Source organism: Acyrthosiphon pisum, chromosome A1 (assembly GCF_005508785.2).
Source record: "Acyrthosiphon pisum isolate AL4f chromosome A1, pea_aphid_22Mar2018_4r6ur, whole genome shotgun sequence".
NCBI lineage: Eukaryota > Metazoa > Arthropoda > Insecta > Hemiptera > Aphididae > Acyrthosiphon > Acyrthosiphon pisum.
Genome location: NC_042494.1, coordinates 47,800,725 through 47,823,690, shown reverse-complemented (window position 1 = coordinate 47,823,690; position 22,966 = coordinate 47,800,725). Strand labels below are relative to the sequence as shown.

The window sequence follows — 22,966 nt, the reverse complement described above, 5'->3', positions numbered from 1 at the left end:
GAAAACTGAATTGTGACGAGTTAAAATTAAATATATATAGATATTAGATTGGTAAACATAATAATACCAGCATTATACATATATTTTTTTTTAATTCACAATAGATAGGTAGGTACTTAATAATTCAAAACTGTAACGCGTTATTCTGTAGAAATTACTTTTCAAAAGTAATTTTCATTACATTTTCGTTACTTGGAAATAATTCTAATGAAATTACGTAACGCGTTACTTTCGTTACGTTACTACCCAACACTGTCAATAGGTAACAAATTAGGGGATTTTAAAAATATATATTAAAAATGTATATTATGTACGTATTTATGGGTGTATTATTATATATTTCATCCCCCCCTAGCAAAATTCCTAAATACGCCACTGCCTTTTAGGACAGTAAAAATGCTTAGATGTTCTTCAACATTATCTGTTTTGATAGGAAAGTGAATCTAGTTGGTTCTTTGGGTACCTAGTCAAAAGTAAAAATTTCCAAGTAATCAAAATCACCGTGAAAAACAAAAGAAAAATTAAGGGAAAACGGGAATATTTATGCAAAATTGTTTCGACAAAATTGGTTTTTTATGGAATACTAAAACAAAGACTGTATAGAAACATGACATTTTCACTGGTTGTTCATATTAGCATTTTCTATACACAATAACATTTTCAAAATATTTTTACTTGTTTTGAGCTGTTTACGGACATTTTCCGTTTCCAATTGTTTTCGTTTTTTTCTATAAATATCAATAAAATTGTATTTGGTGGGTAAGAACATTCATAGTCGCTTGCTTCCTCGCATATTACAATGTTTTCCCTTCGTTGGCCGCAATTTACGTTTGTCCAAAAATCTTTTTGAAAATTGTCTCATGGTCATAAATACGTTAGGTATATGCAGTGGCGTCCGCAGGGGGGGACTAACGGGCTGAAGCCCCCCCCCCCAAATACCCATATTATTATTACTTTTTCAAAAATATTTATCAAGTTTCACTGTCAACTATAGTAAGCAAGACGTAAATTTCATATATTATGTCTTACCAGAATGAATGCATTTTTGAAAAAACAATGTATTTGCATACCAATTTTCATAAATCATCTGTAATTTTTAGGTAAAAGTATGAATTACTTATATGAAAGACCTTGTATTAAATTTTTTAGCCTTACCTATAAACATTTAATATTTTATAAGTTTTGAACTACAAATTAACCGTGGTTTTGACGAAATTTGAACTTTAAATGCTTATAAAACATAACCACCATGCCTATGTACCGTTAATATTTTAGATATAAAAAAACTTACGCATTACATTTTTAAGCTTTTTGACCAAATGAATAATTTTTTATTGACATTTATAGAAAAACAAATTTAAATTAATCAAATACAGTCCAAATGAGGACGGAATAACCAAGCTGGTTACCAAACAATTTTAATAAATTTTCATTTTTTTTCTCCAATTATTTTAGAAAGCAATGAGCATTTTCAATTTCGACCTCCTAAAAATTTCAACTAGATCCAATTCGCTTCCAAAAACATACATCGGCATCGATGTTTATGATCAGAGCATTTTTTCTACTATAAAAGTGGAAAAGTTACAAACATTTTAAAATAGGTACCTCAAATAAACGTCTGAAATTATTAGACTGGACAAAATAAAAATAAAATTGTAACTAATTTTCAATCCCCCCCCTCCCACTGAAAAATCCTGCGTTCACCACTGGGTATATGCATAGGTCGGAAAATAGGTGGAAAACTGTATCACCAGCTATCGGTCAGAATATCAGAAGACAATAGTATATCGTGTGGTAAGGGCAGGAAGTGAGCTATTTCAGTCGCGGAAGACGTGTGCAACATTTCGGTCAAGATTGAAATTGTCTTCCCGCACGAGCCACACATACTATTTTTTGTCACGTCTCTGCATTCATAGATCACGGCAAAGATAATGCAGAGATCTATACAACAACTAGACTATAGTTATACAACAACAATATTTCATGAAAGAAACGATTTGGTTTTAATTATTTAAAGCGTCACGCATGGAGGTTATAATAATATGAATAGGTATATGATGTACCTAACCAAAAGTTTATATTTTGTAAGGACCGTGGTATAGATTTCAGGGTCTGGTTGTGCAGGGGATATACGTGAGTGCGATATGTGCGCCCAGCACGTTTGGGGATTTCCGTTTTACCGCCCACTGGACAGAATAAGGACACTTTCCAACGCTTCAACTGCTATCAAAAACCAAACTTTCGGTGCAGTCGTGACAAAAACTTGTTAAAACTTACTAGCTTTAAGCCTTTTCAAATACGGTTGTCGCGATTATTGTAATAACGATGAGAAACATCAACGTAATAAGTTGGGTGCCAATTTATGTGTTCTATTAGCATTTTTTTGTCCAGTTATACATTATCGTAATGGCGTGATAATTTGTTGCTGTTTTTTTTTGTTTTTTTATGTTTATAAGAGAATTTAATTTAAATTGTTCAAATGAAATATAGGTAAACGGTAAAATATTGTTCAAAAATGGTTTATGCGACTCAAATAAATTCCAGATGTTAGGCAGTGATATTGGTGGCCCGACTTTGTCCAATCCGTCAAATAATATTATACCACAATATTATAATTTATAACTGTACTTATACATAAAAGTATGTTATCGTTTATAAATATAAAGCAAGAGCCTAATACGAATTAAAATATGATACCGAATGAAATTAATGTAATTTGCATTTTTTGCATATACGTACCTAAGCGTGGTAATTATGTATTAATGTATATTATAGCGTAGCTGTTCAGATTTATTAAACACAAACTGTTTACACTTTACAAGCTGAATATCAAAGTTGAAAGAGGACGTCACACCCGTCCGCATGTATTTTATTCGACGTACAAACGTATAACAGAAAATGTGTATTCAGCAGAACCGATTTTGTGTTGTTAGCATTCCATTGACCTACTTAGTGACAAGGTACCCTCGAATCTCAAAAACTACCTACTATACAGTCAAGTACTAAAGTGACTTCCTCGATTTTTACAATATTTTAGTAATATCAAATAATAATCAAATATCTATTAACTTATACACGCTATTATGCATTTACGCTAATCATTAATCATTATTGACATATTTTTATACAACAAACTTTATATTCTACCTACTGTGATATTTTAGTAGGTATTGTAATTTTTTACCACTCTATAATAAAAATACATTCAAATTCTTATGTAATAAAAATAAAAAGCTGTTCGTTGGTAAGAACATCACTCGAGAACAGATGGACCGATTTCAAATGGCGATTTGGTTCTTTGTATTTTATAAATGTTAGTAATAGCTAACACTCAATAGGTTTCCAAATGAAGTTTTTACGGGAAAAAATTGGAGAAATTACTCGGAAAATTGGAAAATTAGATAAAAACTGAGGCGTTTTTTCAATAATTTTTTTTTGTTTATAATTGGTTGCCACTTGCCAGGTTACATACTATGAAATAGTAATATTATAAATTTAGTAGAAATTAATATATCTATATATTTTTTTCTATCCCCATCCCTAGGTCTATAGCTAAAAAGCTATACCTACTTAATTTTTTTTGTTTATTTATAGGTTTGCCATAATTAGGTACATAAGTACATTTTATATTACTATTATAATTAGTAGTTATATGGTATAAACATTTTTTCAAATATAATATTTATAAAAAAACAACAAATCTTTGGTATTACCAATGCTGGACATGACAACTATAATATAGTAATAATAGAAAAAAATTAACATTTTTTTTTATATATAAATCATAGCCACCGGTTACATTTAATATAATTGTTATTACGATTGGATAATTTTATATAATTTTGATATTTGACATTTGGTCACTGTATTTTATAATCCCGTGGGAATCTATACCTACCTATATAATATAATCTATAACAGTATAATGTGTCCTGACTGACTCACTAACTGAATAATATAGAGCCTAAACAATGATAGCAAGAGACTTGAAATTGTCACAGTATCTTTGTACCATGTAAGACGTAAGTATGCACTACTTCACTAAGAAAGGAGTTTCGCATTTTAAAGAGATGCAAACACAAGAATTTTACAATACAATAAATATTAAATACAATATGTAAAATAAAAATGGCTATGGGTTATGCAATTAAAAAACCCCGAAAGGTATGGACGATTCAAGGAAGGTTTGGATAATATCATTTATTTTAGGTTGGTTGTCATAACAGCTATTCAAATTATCATCGCCTATTTGTTTATTTCTTCTAGCATTTAGTTATCCGTATGAAAAAAGTTACTTATCAGTAATTACATTCATAAATTTAAAATTAAATTATTTCTATTTATTTTTAAATTTTAAACACCATTATGCACAGAATATTGAATAACAATTATAACAAAGTTTGAATCATATAAAAGATATGAGTTGGCCTTTTTTTAAGGTCAACAAAATGCATGAGGTCATCTAGTATTATAAAAATATTAATTTAATTATTGATTTGAGTTGTAAAAATTAGATTTTCTTCACTTTTTTTAAAAAAAAAAGTCACTTTCTTAATAAATTTCTTGATGTATTAATACTTCTTTACAATTTGTTGTATCTCTCATAGAAATGAATAAAAAAATTAAAAACATTTCTTATTGAAGGTACAAATTTGAAATTTAGATTTAATTGTTAGAAATTGATAGACTTTACTTATTGATAAACTTTACTTAAAATCTATAAAATGTACATATATTTTTAATCTATATTATAAGAATAATTAATAAAATATAAATGTAACATTTGTAAATAATAATGATATGTATTTAAAAACTTTATTTTTTTTTTTTGTACCTATGTTCTTACTCGGTTTCTAATAATTCATCTAGTGTCTTTATAATTCTAAACTTTGAACTTTTCTCAGGATCCAAAGGCGCGTTGCCAGGTCTTACCAAAAGAATTGAATTACAACCGGCCTTTACAGCTGCTTCTGCTTCAACTACTACATCAGTTAAGAATAAAATATCACTACAGTTTACATTTATCTCATTAGCAATATTTATATAACTAGTTTCTGAGCCTTTTGGACCCATTTTAGTGTCAAAATATTTTAGAAATATACCAGACACATCTCCGTACATGGAATATTGAAATAAGTACTCTTGAGCTTTTGTACTCCCAGAAGAGTAAGTGTATATCTTTTTACCAAAGTCAGTTAGCTTATTTAAAACTGGTAATACATCTTCATATAAATGACCTCTTAGAAGACCACTTTCATATCCATCTTTCCATATGTGACCTTGTAATTGCTTTAGAGCAGTAGTTTTCTTATCGTTGGTCATCTGCCATAATACATTATTGATAACCGATGTCTTTGCATTGTCGCCTGTAGATATTGGGACAAATCCTTCAACATTAGAATCAATAACTGCTTGTGCGCGTAATAATTCTAAATCTTGTTGAAAACTCTCATCGTCCCAGTATTTTTCTATGTAATCCTCTAGGACTTTAGTGACATACGGAAATAATGTATCTTTAACAAAGCTAATTGATGTAATTGTTCCTTCAATGTCAAGAAGAATTACATTCTCGTTCACCGGCATTTTATATCACAGAATAACTATATAAAAACCTGCAAAAATAGAAATACAAGTATTCAGTATTTTATGAATACATTTATATAAATTGTATGTTGTTAGGTTTTAATACATGATAATAAGTATATTAGGCAATTGTAAAACTAATAAAGCAGTTTGTGTTTAATAGAGAAAAATAAAATTGAAGGGGTCAATGGATAAAGGTGTTAACTGACATTTTTTCAAAAATGCATTTTATTGCATGAATAAAGGTGTTATAATGTTATAAACGATAGTTATATCACTATTTGATAAGGTTTTATTTAGTAGTTACCAATAATAGTTATGGTTACCTACGTGTTATAAGAAGAATTAATCATTAGTTGTAGTGCATAAACGTGTATGTTAACTTGAACAATTTCAAAAATGTTAGTTAACACCTTTATCCATTGACCCCTTCATTAATATCTAATTTATAATGTTAAAATTGAATGGTTTATTTAACAAATGACTTAAAATTATAAATACAATGTATTATATCTTAAGTAAACTTCTATGGAGTACAATTTTAAATCATATACTTTACTTAATTGGTATGTTCAGAAAATATAAATGTCATTGTTATGATATAGCTAGTGACTAGTGTTCATAAAATACCCAATGAAAATGTATACAAGTGCTTGATCTTTTAAATTTGCAATAAAGACAAAATTAGTTTATTTCAATCTTTCATTATGTTCTCGAGGCATAAAGCTAATCATTTTTGATAATGATAATATGATAATTCAATTCTTTATGTAGTAAAGACTTAAGTTTTTATAACATTTTTATGGAAAATGTCAACCAAATACTTTAAATAACAAATTTTCATGTATTTATGGTAAACATATTTTTTTCAATGATGATTACCAATTATTTTTAATTTTGGATACAATTGTCAATTTTATAGTACATACATACTAAATAGATATAATATATCACAGGCTGAATACAACTTATATTAATTGACACCCTTTTTTGAGACGCAACCTTAACATCCAACAATATATGTGAAGAAAATTATATTCCCCCTAAAAATATTAGGTACCTACACTAAAAAGGTAAATTATGCAATGCTATCATAGATTAGATTCTACATATACCTACCTAAATGTTTATGGCTTAGGTACCAATAATACGGTGATTATTATTTACTATAATTTTCTGTGAAGCACATTTTTATGTAGTTCTTATGTAGTACAAGTTTATAAGAAGTAATAATTACACAAATCAGTTTGCCTACCTGTCTTATGGAAAATAAACAAAATAATGTATTCATATTTTACCTTTACTATTATTATATTCTATAGAGGTTCCTTGAAGATGTCTGAAACAGTTTTATAAAAAACTAGAGATAACATTCGAATACGGACTAATAAGTAACAACTAATAGAAGAAAAAAAGTTATTAATAATTATTATTAATATTTAAACATTAAAACACTCAAAAATTCTCATTTTGCATGGCACTTGTAACCTTATCGTTATCTTGTAACGCACTTACATACTTATCAGAAGATAAGACATAATAGGTACCTTGTTAAAAAAAAAATGACCTTGCCACTGTCGTTTACACCTTTGATAAAGACGTCGGAAGTATATACCTATAGACCCCGGTTATCTACCGTGCTATAGACTATAGTCTATTGACTATAAGCATATAACCATTGTCCATTAACCGTGGCTAAAGCCTAAAATGGTAAATGCTTAGGTATAATTTATAGTATTAAACTATATTAAACTATAAAATACTATAATATAATTGTATACAATTTATGTAAATTTAATGTATCATAGTAAAATTGAATAATTAATGTTTGCTATATACCCACGCTTATAACGCTGTGTCCAGTGGCGTATATAGGGGCGATGCCCCTAGGCCAGGGCCCATAGTGAAATTGCAGGTTCAATCAAACCATTGCATGTATATTTTCACTGTTTACAGTTTTTCACCATGATTAAGTTAGCGGCTAACTTGCTAACTCAGCCGGTTGATTAAAATCGTTTTTGAGGAACCAACAAGGAAATGTTATATTGTCAGTACTTGCTTTGATGTTAAATTCATAGTAAGATAACATTTAAATATATAAATGACACTGTCAATATTTTTAAAAAAAGAACAAAAAAATTAATTTTACATAGTAATTATAAAATTGAATTGCGCAATTTATATTTGTACTGTATATAATGTCATAATTATAACCACCCAGCTCCCTAAAAAATGTATAATTATGGCCATGTTAGTCGTGCTATTAAGGCACTGTAGAGGTTCTTTATAGGGCCCTAGTGCTATGCTCGTCTAGTGATAACTGATAAATTGGCCTATAGTGAATATAATTCGTATACACGCCACTGGCTGTATCTATAAGTGTCTATGCCTATTGTCTATACCTAACTATAAAAAAGATATTTAACTATTACAATATAGCCATATAAGTAGAGTAATGACATAGTGTAGGTACTTATGTACGACTATGTAATATAACCAAGGGCGTATCTAGACATTTCATCAGGGGAGGGCGACCAAGTGCATTTTTAAACAATTTTTACCACAATTTAAAATGTCGTTAAACATTAATATATTTGTTAGCTAAGGGCCCTTCACACCTTGGCTACGCCCTTGCGTGTTGTGTAATAGGCTACATTTATCAATGATTACAATTTGTAGCAGGACGCCAGCGTGTATTGTATCCGTCTAATGTCTATAGGTACCTAACTTACACACAAGTGCACAATATGACAAATTTGTGTTCTGCAGTGCAGTTTCAATTTTACGTGAACCTACCTATTAAGCTATTAATATAAAAAATCCTAGGTGCGCCCTTGTTTTCAGTTGTCAATCATCTGTTGTGAATTATTTGACCTATTTGCTCAAGTGTACTGTATAGGTACAGCTACAAATTACAACACTTAAATCATTTCATATAATTAACACTAATTAGCAATTCAGTCTTGAGATACTAGCTATACCTAATGAGTAATAACTAATGATATATTATTCTTTATCAAAGCTTCCTTGATTTTGAATATTATAATTTATTATTAATAATTAATAAAGATATCTACCTCAAAATATGTGGGTATGTACTTAAAAGATGTTCTAAAAAATGTACTTGATGTTATGAAATGCAAATATTAAAAAAAAAAGGTGGAAAAGTGGGCGCTGCTGTGTACAGTATAGTAGTTTTCGAGTGTATCATTGGAATGGAATTTGGAAATGTTAGATTTGAGTTCAATGATAAATCATTGCATACGTAAAACAATTCTGAGAGGAGACAATGTAATATCCAGTGGCGGATCCAGGGGGAAGGCAAAGAGGGCATTTCCCCCACCCGCCCCAATCACGGTAGTTATCTTTTGTTTTACACTGTGTTTAGCCAATTTTGGAACTCTTTGTATTTTTGTTCCCCCGCAGCCCCTCCCAAAATTAAGCCCTGGAGCCGCCACTGGTATTATCAAATTGAATAGTAAAAAAAAAATTAATAAAAATCAAAAATATCTCATGGCTAGGAGCGCCATGGTTTTAAAAATAACGTTGAATTCCTGTAACTTATATTTTTTTTATAGGTAGAAAAAGTTATGATGTATATTCTATTAGATTTTCAAATGTTAGCTATAAAAATGAAATTTTTTATGAATTTCTAACACAAAAACAATTTGCACATTTCCAGGATTTTGAAGAATCTTGTCAAAATTTGAACTAAAAAAAAATTGTGCCTATGTATCCTAAATTATCCTTATAAAATTGTTGTTATCCAGTTTTTGAAAAAAAAAAACAGTTAAGAGTATAATATGATTACAATATATTTTAGACATTTCTTAAAAACAGATAACGCAGTTATAATATATTTAATAAATGAACAATTAATAAACTAATATGGTAGTATAATTTACAAATAATAATAATACTCTTGATTAATTAATATTAAATGGTTATCTGATAATTTAAAAATATTATGCATTTATACAGATATTAAAAATAGATTTCAGGTACCTTAAATTTGAAGTTAAGTCGCATTTAAGTTAACTACATTTTTAATAAATTTACATTGTGTGTTCCAATCTTATCCCTGAATCAAATAATATAGCAAAAATGTGCATTCTTCTTACACATTTTGTCAGTCGGGAACAATTTTATAATAGATTGAATAATTACAAAAAAAAAAAACAAAGCTATATAAGAACATAATGTATTAATTACAAAATCTTAACCATTTTTGTTCAATTAAGCTCCTATGAAAATAACTTTAATTTTATATTTTATAAACTATAGTAATTATGTTCGACACTCTTTATCACAAAACTTCTTTTCCACCATTTAAGCAGATCTGTTACCATAATTTATGTAAAATATGCATACAAATGTATCAAAATAATTATATTATATATAGATGAGAAAATATAAAACCAAATAATTACTAATTGTTGTATAGTATTAAAAAGAATTATAAATATAAAATCAGAAATATGAAAAATTAAAGACTCATGAATCAGAACTGCTGAAATTCATGGCTCTTCTTTTTTTCGCTTGTGGTACATAAAAGTGACTACTACTTTCTACTACTTTTTCTATAAGAAAAGATTTTTTGCTAACATCGATTTCTATTTTTTTAGCACCATTAAAACTAGACATTGGTTTTGAATAATGATCTTTTATAGTTATCAACTGAACGTGTCTTCCATTCTTTGTTTCTTGTTTATCATCAGAAGTTGAACGAATTATTACTTTTCTCGCATTAGAATGTCTAAAAATGGACCCTTGTTCAACTTCAATATTGATAGACGGTATCATAGTTTTATTTGTAGGACTTGTTTCAATAGATGTATTTTTGGAGGAATTTATACAAGAATTATTTAATTGTTCAGATTCTGTTATACTATTTTTACACTTAACGGTATCTAAATTGCATGTCGATCGATTATTCTTTTGTTGAAATGGACTTGAATATTCTCTTTCATTATTCACAGGCAAACATTTAACATTCTCAGTTGACTTGTTAAATTCATTGTCAATTGAAGAAGTCGTATATGTAACATATGAAGGTTTTCTCACATTGCTTAAAGCAATACTATTATTATCTTTTTCTTTTACTGTTTTTCTTCTTTTAATAGGGAATTGTTCAACATCAATGTTTATAGATGGCACTTTATTTTGATTTATTTTTTCGCAAGTGGATAATTTTTGGTTACAAAGTATGTCTATTGATAGTTGTTTATCATCTGTTTTTGAGCCATACTTATTTTTATGATCTTTAACACATGATTCCTGAGTGACTTTCTTAAATCTGTTTAAAGTATTATTATCATTTTCTGATACTTTTGTCTTTCTTAAAAATGGAAGTTGTTCAACTTCAATATCGACAGACGATGTTTGTTTTTTGTTGTCATAAGTACAACATTTTTGGTTATGAAGTGTATCCGTAGAAAGTTGTTTATTGTCCGTTTTTGAGTCATACTTTTTTTTATAATCTTTAACGCATGATTCCCGAGTGACTTTCTTAAATCTGTTTAAAGTATTATTATCATTTTCTAATACTTTTGTCTTTCTTATAAATGGAATTTGTTCAACTTCAATATTGACAGACGACGTTTGTTTTTTGTTGTCATAAGTACATAATTTTTGGTTATGAAGTATATCCGTAGAAAGTTGTTTATCGTCCGTTTTTGAGTCATACTTTTTTTTATAATCTTTAATACATGATGAGTGGGCAGCTTTATCAGATTTATTTAAATTATTATTATCTCTTTGTTTTGCATTAGTTTTTCTTGTAATAGGAACTTGTTTAACTTCAATATTGTTGATAGATGATAAAACAGTTTTACTAATGGGACTTGTTTCAATAGATATATTTTTGGAGGAACTTCTACAAGCATTATTTAAGAATCTAGATTCTGTTATATTATTTGTACACTTAAGCGTATCTAAATTGCATTTTGATTGATTTGTTTTTTGTTGAGATGGACTTGAATATTCTCTTTCATTATTCACAGACAAACATTTATCATTCTCTATTGACTTGTTAAATTCATTGTCGATTGAAGGACTCAAACAAGTAACAGTTATCTGTGATCGTTTTGTCATATTAAGTAATTCCAGAGTATTATTATCCTTTTCTATAACTTTTTTTTTTCTTCTAATAGGGAATTGTTCAAATTTAATATCTTCAGGAGAGAATAATTTTTGGTTATGAAGTAAGCCTGTTGTAAAAGGTTTATTCTCTGTTTTTATATCAAGCTCTGGAAAATTATTTTTACTACATGTCAGAATGTCTTCATTTAAAGATTTTATTTGTTTTTCTGGTGAATTAGTAATCTCACATTGTGTTGTTGAATCTAAACTGTTAATTTGGTTTATTTTTTTAGCACATTTGAGAGTTTTGTTAAGTGTATTTTGAACACCAATAGTAGCTGGACTTATGATTAGTTTTTTTTTTAATTTAGCTGGTTGTTTTAGTTTTGAAAAAAATGATTCTATGGAAACATTTTTTTTATCTTTCTCCTGATTGTCACTTTGAATTACTGGGGTAGTATCAAGTTCACAGTCACTTGGTGTTATATCCGATTCACAAATTACTAGTGTAGAGTTAATAATATCTTTAGATTCATTATGAATAAGGGAAGTTGACATTTCTTTAAATGTATTTTCATCTTTATTAAGTTCTTCATTTTTATATTGTGTAATCTTATCGCCGGTATTTGTATTTACTATCTGTTGTGACATCTTTTTTTTGGAATCAATGGTATCATTTTGTTGAGCTAATTTTTGACACATCCTTTTATAATAAATTGTTTTAGGAATATCAATATTAGACTTAATATCTTTAGATTCATTATGAATAAGGGAAGTTGACATTTCTTTAAATGTATTTTCATCTTTATTAAGTTCTTCATTTTTATCTTGTGTAATCTTATCGTCGGTATTTGTATTTTCTATCTGTTCTGACATCTTTTTTTTGGAAATCAATGGTATCATTTTGTTGAGCTAATTTTTGACACATCCTTTTATGATAAATTGTTTTAGGAATATCAATATTAGGCTTAATGATAATGGTCGTAGTAATATCATTATTATTTGGATTTAGTACTTCGGTTTTTTCTATAGTATTCTCAGTTTCCTCTATATTTTTCTTGCTATCAGACGATTTATTGACTTCAGTTTTTTCTATTTTAAAATTAATAGTAGAAGAAAACATTTTTGATGTGGATGGTACAACTTGACTAAATGTTAGTAAAAAGATTATAATTAATAAACCATAATATGATCTTAGTAAAATTACAAAATGTTATTATCACGTACCTTTTGCGAAGGTCATCAATTATTTTATCTTTCCTTTGGATTTCAATGCTAGCAGTTTTATATAGTGATGTAATGTTTTTAGACAGTACATTATTAACAGTTTGGAAATTTGTATTTTCATTTTCCAATTTTTTAATACGTTGTTTCAGTTCTTGAACAAATGATCTCAGTTTTGTAACTGAATTCTTCAACTAAAAATAATAATACAACAATAATATAATATTTTATATGAAAAAACATACATGTTGTAGGTAGATACTAGGTTGTAATAAATTATTTTTTGTCTGTGTAAATGATAAGTAGTTGAAAAAAATGTTTTGATAATCCACTTCAATAGCTTATTTGGTTGAAAAGTGAATTTAGGTAGTTGATGCATTTGAGAGGTCAAAATTAAGAGAACCCCTCTAGAAAAATATAAAATGATGCCACCATAGAAGGTACCTACTACCTACTATAATTATACTATTTTTACCTTATACATGTATAAAGTTATGTAAGATGGGAATGGTCTCGTGGAATAAAAATGTGCAGGAAACTAGCTTGCGAGGGAAATGATAGTATTTTCTGGGGAATTCAGTTACATGGGCTGGTAAAAACTTTTACCCCCTCTTATTAAAGACTGAAATGATGCCACTGTAAGACAGCATATGATTACAAATAGTATGACTTTGAGTACATAATTTACTTTATAAATTATTAGGAAACTTAAAAGATTATCTAAAAATATTTAACTGCTATAGTGAGATATGTTAACATATAATAATAATTATTGGTTACATTAGGGTGGTTAATGTTATTTAAAATATATAAAATACATACATTATCAATTGTCAGGTCGTACTCAAAATGAGGAAGATCATCATACAAAGATACTAAAGCCATTTTTCCATCAATATTGACTTCACAAATGCAGTTGAGTATTTTTTTTTCTTCCTTGTTATTTTTACATTGCATACTTGAACACAAATATCAATCTATTAACTAGAAAACATATTTGAGTAAAATAAAAATAGATTATCACAAAAATCAAATACAAATTGGTCTGTACGAGTCAATATTTTTAAAAATGAATTTAACTTGTGCACTGAAAAATATGCAATCATTAAAATTATTAAAATGTATGTACTTAATATAATATTATAATAATTTACAAAATTACAAATTTACTATTTCATTAGTATATTATTTTAAATTTTCATTAATTTACAATTTGTACATTACGATTAACGATAACTGACAACAACAACAATAATAATAACCGCGGTATTATATTTATATCTTCTAAGACCGTGATAATACCAATATTAAACAAGATAATCATGATAATAGAGAATCGTACTAATGACGTCATAGTATAAAATGCTGAAGTAAGAAACGGAATAATAAATTATCATCGTTTTGGTTTTTGAGATTATCAAATACGTTAATAATTGTAAGTCTAATAAGTAAATAGTATCTAACTTTTCTAAGTTACTTTCAAGTTTCAATTTTAATAAATTGTGATTTTAATATAAGAAATAGAAATAATATTATGATCTATATATAGGTATGAATTGTATAATAGTTTAACCTTATCTATGGATAATGTATTGACATCGGGACAACCGAAAACATGTGGATTTTACTTTTTTGAATTTTTCGTCTTTTATTTAATTTTTGTCTGAGTGTATGACTAGTGAAAATAATTAATTATTAACCTGCATTATTATTTGTGTAAATACAATTTAATTATTCGAAATTAGCGATACTTTTTAAAATGTTTAATCATTTATAATCCGCGCATTATATTACACATATTATTTATTGATAAAGTGCATAACAATTGTAAAAAGAATTTTAATCATGAGGTATGTACCTTCTCAAAAAATAATTGTTGTATTGTTATACATTCATATAATTTATGTAATAGGACTCCACCAGAATTCCAATCAAAAAAATCATTCAAAAAAGATTTAGTGAAAGACGCCATTCAGTTAACGATTACTGTTAATCGAATGAAGCAACATTTTATTTGGGGATCTGTAAATGTCCTAGTATTGTCTATGCTGACTTATGATTTGTAAGTTATTATTTTATACATTATAATGATTAAATTGCTCATTAATTTTTGTTTTTAAAAAATAATATGTTATTCAATCCAAAAAAGTAACAACGTAAATACTAATATTAATTTTTATTTTTCTTAAAGATAATAATATATAATTTAAAACCTTTTTTTTTAGATTGGTCTTACCATATTCTTGGTATACTCCGTGGTGGAGATTTGTTGAATCAGTATCATCAATAGTTGTATTGTTAAGTCTTTTATATCATGTATTGTCCCTTACAAAATTATGGATAACCACTAGTACCTTACACTTAGCACCGGAACACTTCCAGACACTTGGCTTATCCAACTGTATGCATATAACTGAATTTACATGATACACTATTTAAAACACATGTTTTTGTTTATTTTAGCTTATATAAAAGTAAAATCACCAGATACTTCATCAAGTGTATTAACGCCTCCTGCAACCACAAGTACACCAATTAACTGGATATCGAATAAATGGAACAACCAACAATTTCACGTTTCACCTGGTAAGTTATTATTTCAAGAACAAACAAATAATATAATTTTAATGATTTTTTAATGATCCATTATAATATCTTTAATTTTATAAAATAGAATATAGTTACAAAATACATTTTAATAATATGTTGATTGTATTTAAAATTAAAAATAATAACTATTTCTGATATTTTAAAATTCATATTGTCTTGTAATCATTTTAGTATAATTAAAATATACTTTTCACATTTGTGACTTGTTACTATATTTGACTAAGAACCCTCACATCAACCCTCCCCTTCCCTACCAAAGCAATTTCACAATTTTTCTTAATAACAATTTATAGTCCTGTAGCTAATATTAAATATTTTTAATTTGTTGGAACAACATTCATTTTAAATTACTAACTATCAAATTATTTTAATTTTTTAATATTTATAGACAACTTTGGACCAGAGAAACAAAATAAAAGTGCAACTAAGTATATGACTAGTATGAATGATGAAACTATAGAAGATATATCTGCCTTAGAACAATACCTCAAAGACTATGACAACAAAAATAGCTTTTCGTTCACTGGTAATATTTTATTAGAAAGCATGACTTATTGAGAATCAGTCAATATTGTAACTTTTGTTTTTAACTTACATTTATCTTATGTAAGTACACTCTTGACACTATGACATCATCAATCTTAAACAATATAAATTGTTGTGCGCTCGTATGAAACAAGCTTAAATATATATAACAATAATTAAGCTTTTTTTTAAATATAGAATTAAATTACAAATATTTCAAGATCATTACTTGATATTTCCTGGAAATAATCAATATATATATTAATTAAATTGTACCTATAGAACGCGATTCTGAACAACGGAGCATGTCTTTATGGGAACGTTCCGGTTGCTCAAACACATCTATTTCTTCAATGCTTCAAAATTCTATATACCAAGTAGCATCATCACGTAAGTTGGTAAAATACAGATTATTTTGAGGTTTAGTCATCAATTTTTTTTTTTTTATATTAGCTGAACAATCAAAATCTGAACTTAATGATAGTACTTCTACTGTAGCTATGGCTTCAGAAGTATGGCGTAAATTTAAAGTCGACAATAATAAAGTTGAAAGATGGTCAGTGAGTTTGAGAACTGTAAGTTGAATTTTTACTTAACATTTATTTTTGAAAATTCTTTTTTTTAGTTTTGATGAAATATTTGATTTTTTTTAGTGGATTTCACAAACAATTATTTCTCGGTTGGTCAAAGAAATTGAAAATGTTGATCAAGCTTTATACAACCAAGGATTTGTAGATGTATCAATAGGAAATGTTGGTTTAGAAAGACTTAAAAAAACTGCACATACAATACAGGTTGCTCAAACTATACCTAGTTTACTATATATTATTCCATATTTCGAAGTATCTCAAAATCAAGAATATGTAGTTCAACGTATAAGAGGTAAACAAATAAATAATAATGGTAATACTTGTGTTATTGTGTTCCCTCAAAAAAAATTCAATTTTATGTTTTGTTAAACTTTTATTTGATCTGCTGAGATTAAATGTTACATACAAACGTCTAATGCCTGTGTAGCGTCCTCTTAAGAAGAGGTTAGCACACTATTTGTTTTCTCTCTCTGACCCATGCACAACATGGAAAATTATACGTTCACAATAATAATTATAATTATGTTAATTTCTAAAATTAGGGTGAAATCACCTCTTATGAAATTTAAATATAAGATTATTATCTAGGGCATCTCATAGGCATATTATAATATTATTTTAATTTTAAAGCGAGTATTCTAAAATTGTAAATTAATTGTACATCTAAAAATACCCTTAACTCGCTTTAAAATTAAAATATTATAAAACTCCTATTAGATGGCCTAGATAATAATCTTACATTTGAATTTTATAATAAGTCAATAGGTCATTTCACTCTAATTTTAGAAATTAATATGACTATAATCATTACTGTGAATGTAAAATTTGTTATGTTGTGTATGGGTCAGATAGAGAAAACAAATACTGCGCTGACGAGGGGTGAAAAAATGTTAGTCTTGAATACCACTTTTAACAATTAACAAAATTTATAAAATGTATTTATCTATTAGCAAAAACAGAACATCTCACGACTTATGGGGTGGGGGGAGGATGATCACCCAAATCACCCCTCCCCCTCAGAGACGCGCCTGCAACACATGCAGGTGTGGCGTCCTCTTAATGTATATTATATAATTATTCTTCATTGTGTTAATAAATTAAACAATTTGATATTTCCAAATGAGTTTTTTGGGGGAGGAACGATAACCTTCCCATAAGTACCCAAATAATGTAATAATAAATTGTAATCAAGAGTATAATCTCGGTATAATCTTTATTATTTAATTGTTGTTTTAGAATTGGCCAAAGGTTCTTGTTTAACCGAATATCGATGGAATTCTGGTGGAACATTTAAAGGAAAAGAATGGAATAGTGAATTACCATCTGACGCAGTTGTAAGGACTTTATTTTATAAAAATATGTGATTAAAATTGGTTAAGGTACTTTAATGCTATAAAACTATTTTATTTGTTTTTAGTTAGTAATGCATTTACTAGCTACATACCTAGATTCTCAGTTATCCCCATTAACACGTCTTAAGGGAAAAAACCCATTTTCTGTTCAACATCTGATAAAATATCCGGAAAAATTAAAATCCGATAATAAGCAAGTGGTCATTTTTCAACAATCAAATATTCCACCTCATTACAGTCTAAAAATTGGTAAAGAAACGCACAACTTTCCAAAGGTAATACATTTTATTAACATAATATATTATAAATATACATTAGTTTAAGCTCAATAATTGATTTGATAACACGAGAGTTTTTAACAATGTTAAATATAATAAGTAAAAAAATAGAAATTCTATACATTTTCATCATTGTTTCAGGGTCGTAATAATTTTTTCTACACGGTTTTATTGTTCCTGCATCACATCAAAACGACTGAAAATGGTTTGTTGGAGAGTGTCAACCTTGGAAAGACTGGTGTAAATATGCTCTGGATTATAGAATAAATTAAAGTGTATTACTAATTTATTTTTTTTTTAAATGCTTGTAAGTTGTAATGTACATTTTTAAATATTTCTCATCAAAATGTTACTGTTCTTTTTATATCCCTTAGCCACGATAAGCCTTTGTCCGTATCACCTTTAGGGTTATATTCTAAACCAATCCATTCACTGTAGTTAAGTTCTTCTAAAAGTTGAAAAATATAATTATAATCTATTTCACCTGGTGTACTTGGTTCGTTACGAGCAGGAACTTGAGCTAATTGAATGTGCCCTACATGAGGTAACAAACTCTTAATGTTATTTGTTAGGTCTCCTTTGATCTGTTGTAAATGGAATATATCTAACTGTAGCTTCAAGTTAGGGCTATTTATTTTGTTCAGAACATCAATTGCTCGTTCATATGTATTTAAATAATACCCTGGAGCAGAATATTTATTAATTGGCTCAATTAAACCCATAATACCTTTAGTTTCAAAGATTTGTGCAGCACAAGTTAAATTTTTTTCATAAGCCTCATGATTGACTTTTGTTGGTTGAACAACTATGCCTGCCATCACATGAATCTTGGAACAGTTCAATGCATTTGCATAAGATACAGCCAAGTCAATAGATGAACGAAAACTATCCTCCATACTTGGAATCGCTGCAAAACCTAGTTCATGGGCTTCGCCTCTAGGTGCGTTTATCAAGATTTGTTGTACATTAGCATTTGTTTTTGCTTGCACTAATTTTTCCAAAGTTTCTGAGTATGGAAATGCGCATTCGACAGATGTAAATCCCGATTTAGCCGCCAAACTGTATCTCTCCAAAAGACAATTTGTTTCTTGGTACATGAATGATAAATTGGCACAGAACTTCAAATTCATAATGAATATTGTGTAGAATAAAACTTATGTCACGATTAATACTTTGTGGATGTCCAAACTCCAACTAAACTGATATCACCTTTGAGCTTTGAGGTTGACTCCTTCAAAAACAGACTATTCAACTTAATCAGAAGTGTTAAATCGCTTATTGCCAACTATGTTGTGAGTATAAAGTATATTGCCATTCAGTATACTGAAACTATTCTGATACTTAAAAATTCGAAAGTCAAACTGTGGCAAATAATAATCGGTAATCAAGTACAATTTATTATCCAAGTATTCGAGTACCTACTCGACTTTATTTCAAGGTAGCTGTGACGTCGGGCCCGGGCGTATTCTGGTATCATCGTGAAAAATGTTGAAACATCTTATCACAGGATCAAAATAACTTTCAAAGACAATCGTATTTATCGCACGTACAACCTCTTTGCGTTTCATCACCCCTTTTTTTCTCCGCCCATAAAATATCACATAGAACAGTCCAAACTCCGAATACACAAACCGCAAACATAATAATACAATACATTAATCACAGAATACAGATTACAATTGGTAGGTAGGTGCTATATATACGTATATAGCAGGCGGCAGTGAATACTGGAACTGGATAGGTTTATTTAATCTTTATTGTATGTTTTTATACATCGCGTTCATCACTTCAGCAGTCAGTGTGCCCAAATGATCGTCGGGGTTCCGTCTTGGATTCCATTGTAGCTCGTAATTGCCATTATTATTATTTTAGTGTTTTTTTAATGAGACATGAATGTTTATTGTTGTTCTTATAATATGTCTAATAACTAATAACCATCATTAGTTATCTAACTCGAACGAATTAATTATCAATATATACAATTAGTTTTAACCTTTGCCCTCGCCGTCTTCATTATGAACGCTGTAAAAAGGATTGTGTCAGTCGCGTATCTAATAATATTGGTCACATTAGTTCAGAGTAAGTAGTTTTCGAACTATTATAATCTTCCGGCTTCCGCACGTCATGTGTATTATTATGTATCTAATAATAATTTTTGCAACTGTTTTCAGGTGAAAACTGTACGGTAAAGAAAACGTATAATGGAACTATTACAAGAGAACGTCTTATGACTTGCCCATCGTCTGAATCGGATAAAGATGCAAAATTTTGTTGTTACGATAAGTTTGACAGCGTCGATTGCTGCAATGGTGCTGACCATTTACGCCATTTGTAAATAATTATTCTATAAAATATTTGTATTAAGGTATGGTTTCCAAGCTGTGACTGCTCTGCTATGGAATACCTAGCTTTATAATATTAGGACTACTGGTCTGCAATCAGTATGTTGAGACTGATCGCCGCTTGAAAACCGTACCATGACAGACATTCAACAAAAACTTAAATTTTATAAATATAAATGTATTCATTTTTATTTTTTAGAATTCTAAAATTCATGCCAGACCTGTTAATAGTTCTGTTGATAATTGTTGGTCTGATATTGGCATGTTGTGTTGTTTGTATCTGTATTCCATGTTACTGCATCATGAGCCGCCGTCGCCCGATTTATAGTATGTATATTCATAAAATATTCTAGTTTAAGTAAGTTTTAAGTGATGTAAGTACAACCAAACAGCATTATTAACTATATATTATACACAGATAACATTTATCAAAAAATAACCAACTGACACACAACACAACGAGACAATTGAGAACACATATACCTATTATGTTTCATGCAAATTATATATATCTTATCCTCAAAAATATCAATTACGTTTATTAACATTGAAACAGCAAGATATAGTTATTAAACTATTTACTGAATAGCATTTATTTAGGAATTACTGTATAGGTTGAAATTCCATTTCATATTATTGTTTTGGTTGTATATTAATGTATGATTCACTTGTGACTCATCTGCTGTAATTCGCAACCATTAATATTGAAAATATGGATATGTTATTCCTATCTTCACTAAAAATACACTTTTATGCCAAATTAATGGAGAGAGAAACAATGGTTCTCACTTGCACAGAAACTTTTGACTTCTGAGGGATAAAGAAACATTTAAACCAGAAAAAAAGAGATGTTACCATTAACACTGGTATCAATTGTATTGGCTTAAGTATTTATATACAATGCTGCATCCCTAAGTTTAATATAAATATTTGCAAGCAAAGGCACATTTTAAAATACTGATTTTAACTATAAAAGTTTAATCAAGTTACTAAACGCCATAAAAGAGCTATACAAACTGGATCTTGAAAGATTAAATTAAATTTTTTTATATTATTAAATTCTTAATAGAAATGTAATATCTAGTTATCTGTTGACCTTGTATACTGTGACATGTCTGATAAAATATTCTAATTTGTTGCTGGAATATATTTCTCTAAGCTTATTAATTAAGACGTATATCACAGAAAATAGAATTAATGTAAATAATAATAATGAAAAATAAAAATAAAAATAATACATAATGTTCAAATATGTTTTATAACCTCATTATTTGTTGATATCTATTATTGAACTGTTAATAATTTAATATCATAAACACCTTATGATACCCTCAAAGAAATTGCGGGAAATACTCGCACACTAGGAAAAAAAAGTCCCGATAAAAATTAATGAAAAATATCAAAGTTAAAGAATAAATATGTTAAAATTGTATTGAAAAATACATTAAAGTTACATAAAAAATCGTTTAATATCATAAAAAATTTTAATTACTTACTTAAATCACATATTAAAATATAATAAAATTAAATTTAATATGAGTCTAAAATAATAAAATGTAATAAATTATACAATAGTCAATAATAAATACAATTATAATACCTATATAATTATAATAATAATGCTATAAAAATGTAATACTACAATTAGGTACAGCTCTTTCTTATGTTATGACTTACAGCCATTAAAAAAGCCTATTTATAGGTATACTTATAACCTATTATTATACCAAAAAACATTTGTTTTTATGTATATTCCTAATCAAAGTTCAAATTATAAGTATCTATAGTAATTTTGTAAATTATATTTATTAGTCTACTATATTTTAAAAACCATCCAGAATGAATTCCTATTATACAAACTAAAATTTTTTACTACCTTTCTATTTATGATGAATAATTTATAATATGAAACTTTTTATATTTATCCATAAAATTTGATATATACCATATTATTATTGTTACACTATAACTAAATACTAAATTACTAAGTTATAGCAAAAGCCAAAAATATGATCTTCATTAAGGAACTTGAAAATTAATTATATATATTATAATATATACATTATATAGGTAGGTAAGCTTCTTTCTTTTTTTTTATATCAAATGATTTTTTGTGCAACTTTAAAGTATTTTTCAACTTAATTTTAACATATTTATACTTTAATTTTGATATATTTTCATTCATTTTTTTCGGGAATTTATTTTCCGATTACCCCCTTAAAGATATATTAATTCTTAAATAATCCCAATAATAATTAAGAAGACACCCACTCCTCCGCAGCATGTTTTGTCCTCAGGTTGTAGTAATACCTAAGACTCCAATTTGATATACAATATAGTTTGAGAACATTATCTCTGAATATAAATTTTTATTTCTTTGA

General features: G+C 27.8%; 6 protein-coding genes across 7 annotated transcripts in view; 2 read left to right on the top strand and 4 right to left on the bottom strand.

Moving 5' to 3' along the window:
- Positions 1 to 4,649: 4,649 nt before the first annotated feature.
- Positions 4,650 to 6,983, bottom strand: LOC100167644 (enolase-phosphatase E1). The gene is given in 2 exon segments (NM_001326660.1): positions 4,650 to 5,612; positions 6,882 to 6,983. A coding segment is annotated over 1 exon segment (741 nt). The 5' UTR covers positions 5,584 to 5,612; positions 6,882 to 6,983; the 3' UTR covers positions 4,650 to 4,842.
- A 3,094-nt stretch (positions 6,984 to 10,077) lies between these two features.
- Positions 10,078 to 12,447, bottom strand: LOC115033524 (phosphatidylinositol 3-kinase 1-like). Its single transcript, XM_029486231.1, has 2 exons — positions 12,115 to 12,447; positions 10,078 to 11,658 (listed from the first exon to the last, which is right to left on the bottom strand). Exons 1-2 carry the CDS (start codon positions 12,445 to 12,447, stop codon positions 10,078 to 10,080), a joined length of 1,914 nt encoding a protein of 637 aa, XP_029342091.1.
- A 22-nt stretch (positions 12,448 to 12,469) lies between these two features.
- Positions 12,470 to 14,114, bottom strand: LOC100159462. The gene is made up of 3 exons (XM_029487183.1): positions 13,711 to 14,114; positions 12,892 to 13,082; positions 12,470 to 12,812 (listed from the first exon to the last, which is right to left on the bottom strand). The coding sequence occupies exons 1-3, from the start codon at positions 13,843 to 13,845 to the stop codon at positions 12,503 to 12,505; spliced, it is 636 nt and encodes a 211-aa protein (XP_029343043.1). The 5' UTR covers positions 13,846 to 14,114; the 3' UTR covers positions 12,470 to 12,502.
- Positions 14,115 to 14,328: 214 nt separating this feature from the next.
- Positions 14,329 to 18,726, top strand: LOC100168356 (transmembrane protein 209). Its single transcript, XM_008188664.3, has 11 exons — positions 14,329 to 14,738; positions 14,801 to 14,950; positions 15,114 to 15,289; positions 15,352 to 15,474; positions 15,887 to 16,024; positions 16,306 to 16,413; positions 16,477 to 16,598; positions 16,677 to 16,905; positions 17,850 to 17,947; positions 18,031 to 18,240; positions 18,385 to 18,726. The coding sequence occupies exons 1-11, from the start codon at positions 14,734 to 14,736 to the stop codon at positions 18,508 to 18,510; spliced, it is 1,485 nt and encodes a 494-aa protein (XP_008186886.1). The 5' UTR covers positions 14,329 to 14,733; the 3' UTR covers positions 18,511 to 18,726.
- On the bottom strand, positions 18,232 to 19,716 carry LOC100165616 (putative hydroxypyruvate isomerase-like). Of its 2 annotated transcripts, NM_001246176.2 has the most exon segments (3): positions 18,232 to 18,494; positions 18,567 to 18,691; positions 18,971 to 19,435. In NM_001246176.2, coding segments are annotated over 2 exon segments (510 nt in total). In that variant the 5' UTR covers positions 19,374 to 19,435; the 3' UTR covers positions 18,232 to 18,494; positions 18,567 to 18,584.
- A 236-nt stretch (positions 19,717 to 19,952) lies between these two features.
- LOC103310420 overlaps positions 19,953 to 22,966 on the top strand; it is a 7,864-nt gene continuing 4,850 nt past the window's right edge. The window contains exons 1-3 of the mRNA XM_008188669.3: positions 19,953 to 20,322; positions 20,415 to 20,574; positions 20,785 to 20,912. Of these exons, the coding sequence (XP_008186891.1) occupies positions 20,259 to 20,322; positions 20,415 to 20,574; positions 20,785 to 20,912 (352 nt within the window). The 5' untranslated portion in view covers positions 19,953 to 20,258. The remainder of the gene's footprint in view (positions 20,323 to 20,414; positions 20,575 to 20,784; positions 20,913 to 22,966) is intronic.

What these genes read in the sequence shown, in the direction of transcription:
- LOC115033524 (XM_029486231.1), bottom strand. Translation starts at nt 12,447, where the DNA reads ATGTCAACTTCCCTTATTCATAATGAATCTAAAGATATTAAGTCTAAT. An exon ending in GTGAACTTGATACTACCCCA is followed by an intron (nt 11,659 to 12,114) that starts GTAATTCAAAGT and finishes AAACGATCACAG; the next exon opens with ATAACTGTTACTTGTTTGAG.
- LOC100159462 (XM_029487183.1), bottom strand. Translation starts at nt 13,845, where the DNA reads ATGCAATGTAAAAATAACAAGGAAGAAAAAAAAATACTCAACTGCATT. An exon ending in ACGACCTGACAATTGATAAT is followed by an intron (nt 13,083 to 13,710) that starts GTATGTATTTTA and finishes TATTATTTTTAG; the next exon opens with TTGAAGAATTCAGTTACAAA. An exon ending in ATTGATGACCTTCGCAAAAG is followed by an intron (nt 12,813 to 12,891) that starts GTACGTGATAAT and finishes ACTAACATTTAG; the next exon opens with TCAAGTTGTACCATCCACAT.
- LOC100168356 (XM_008188664.3), top strand. An exon ending in GACACTTGGCTTATCCAACT is followed by an intron (nt 15,290 to 15,351) that starts GTATGCATATAA and finishes TGTTTATTTTAG; the next exon opens with CTTATATAAAAGTAAAATCA. An exon ending in AAACGCACAACTTTCCAAAG is followed by an intron (nt 18,241 to 18,384) that starts GTAATACATTTT and finishes TCATTGTTTCAG; the next exon opens with GGTCGTAATAATTTTTTCTA.
- LOC100165616 (XM_016807427.2), bottom strand. Translation starts at nt 19,373, where the DNA reads ATGAATTTGAAGTTCTGTGCCAATTTATCATTCATGTACCAAGAAACA.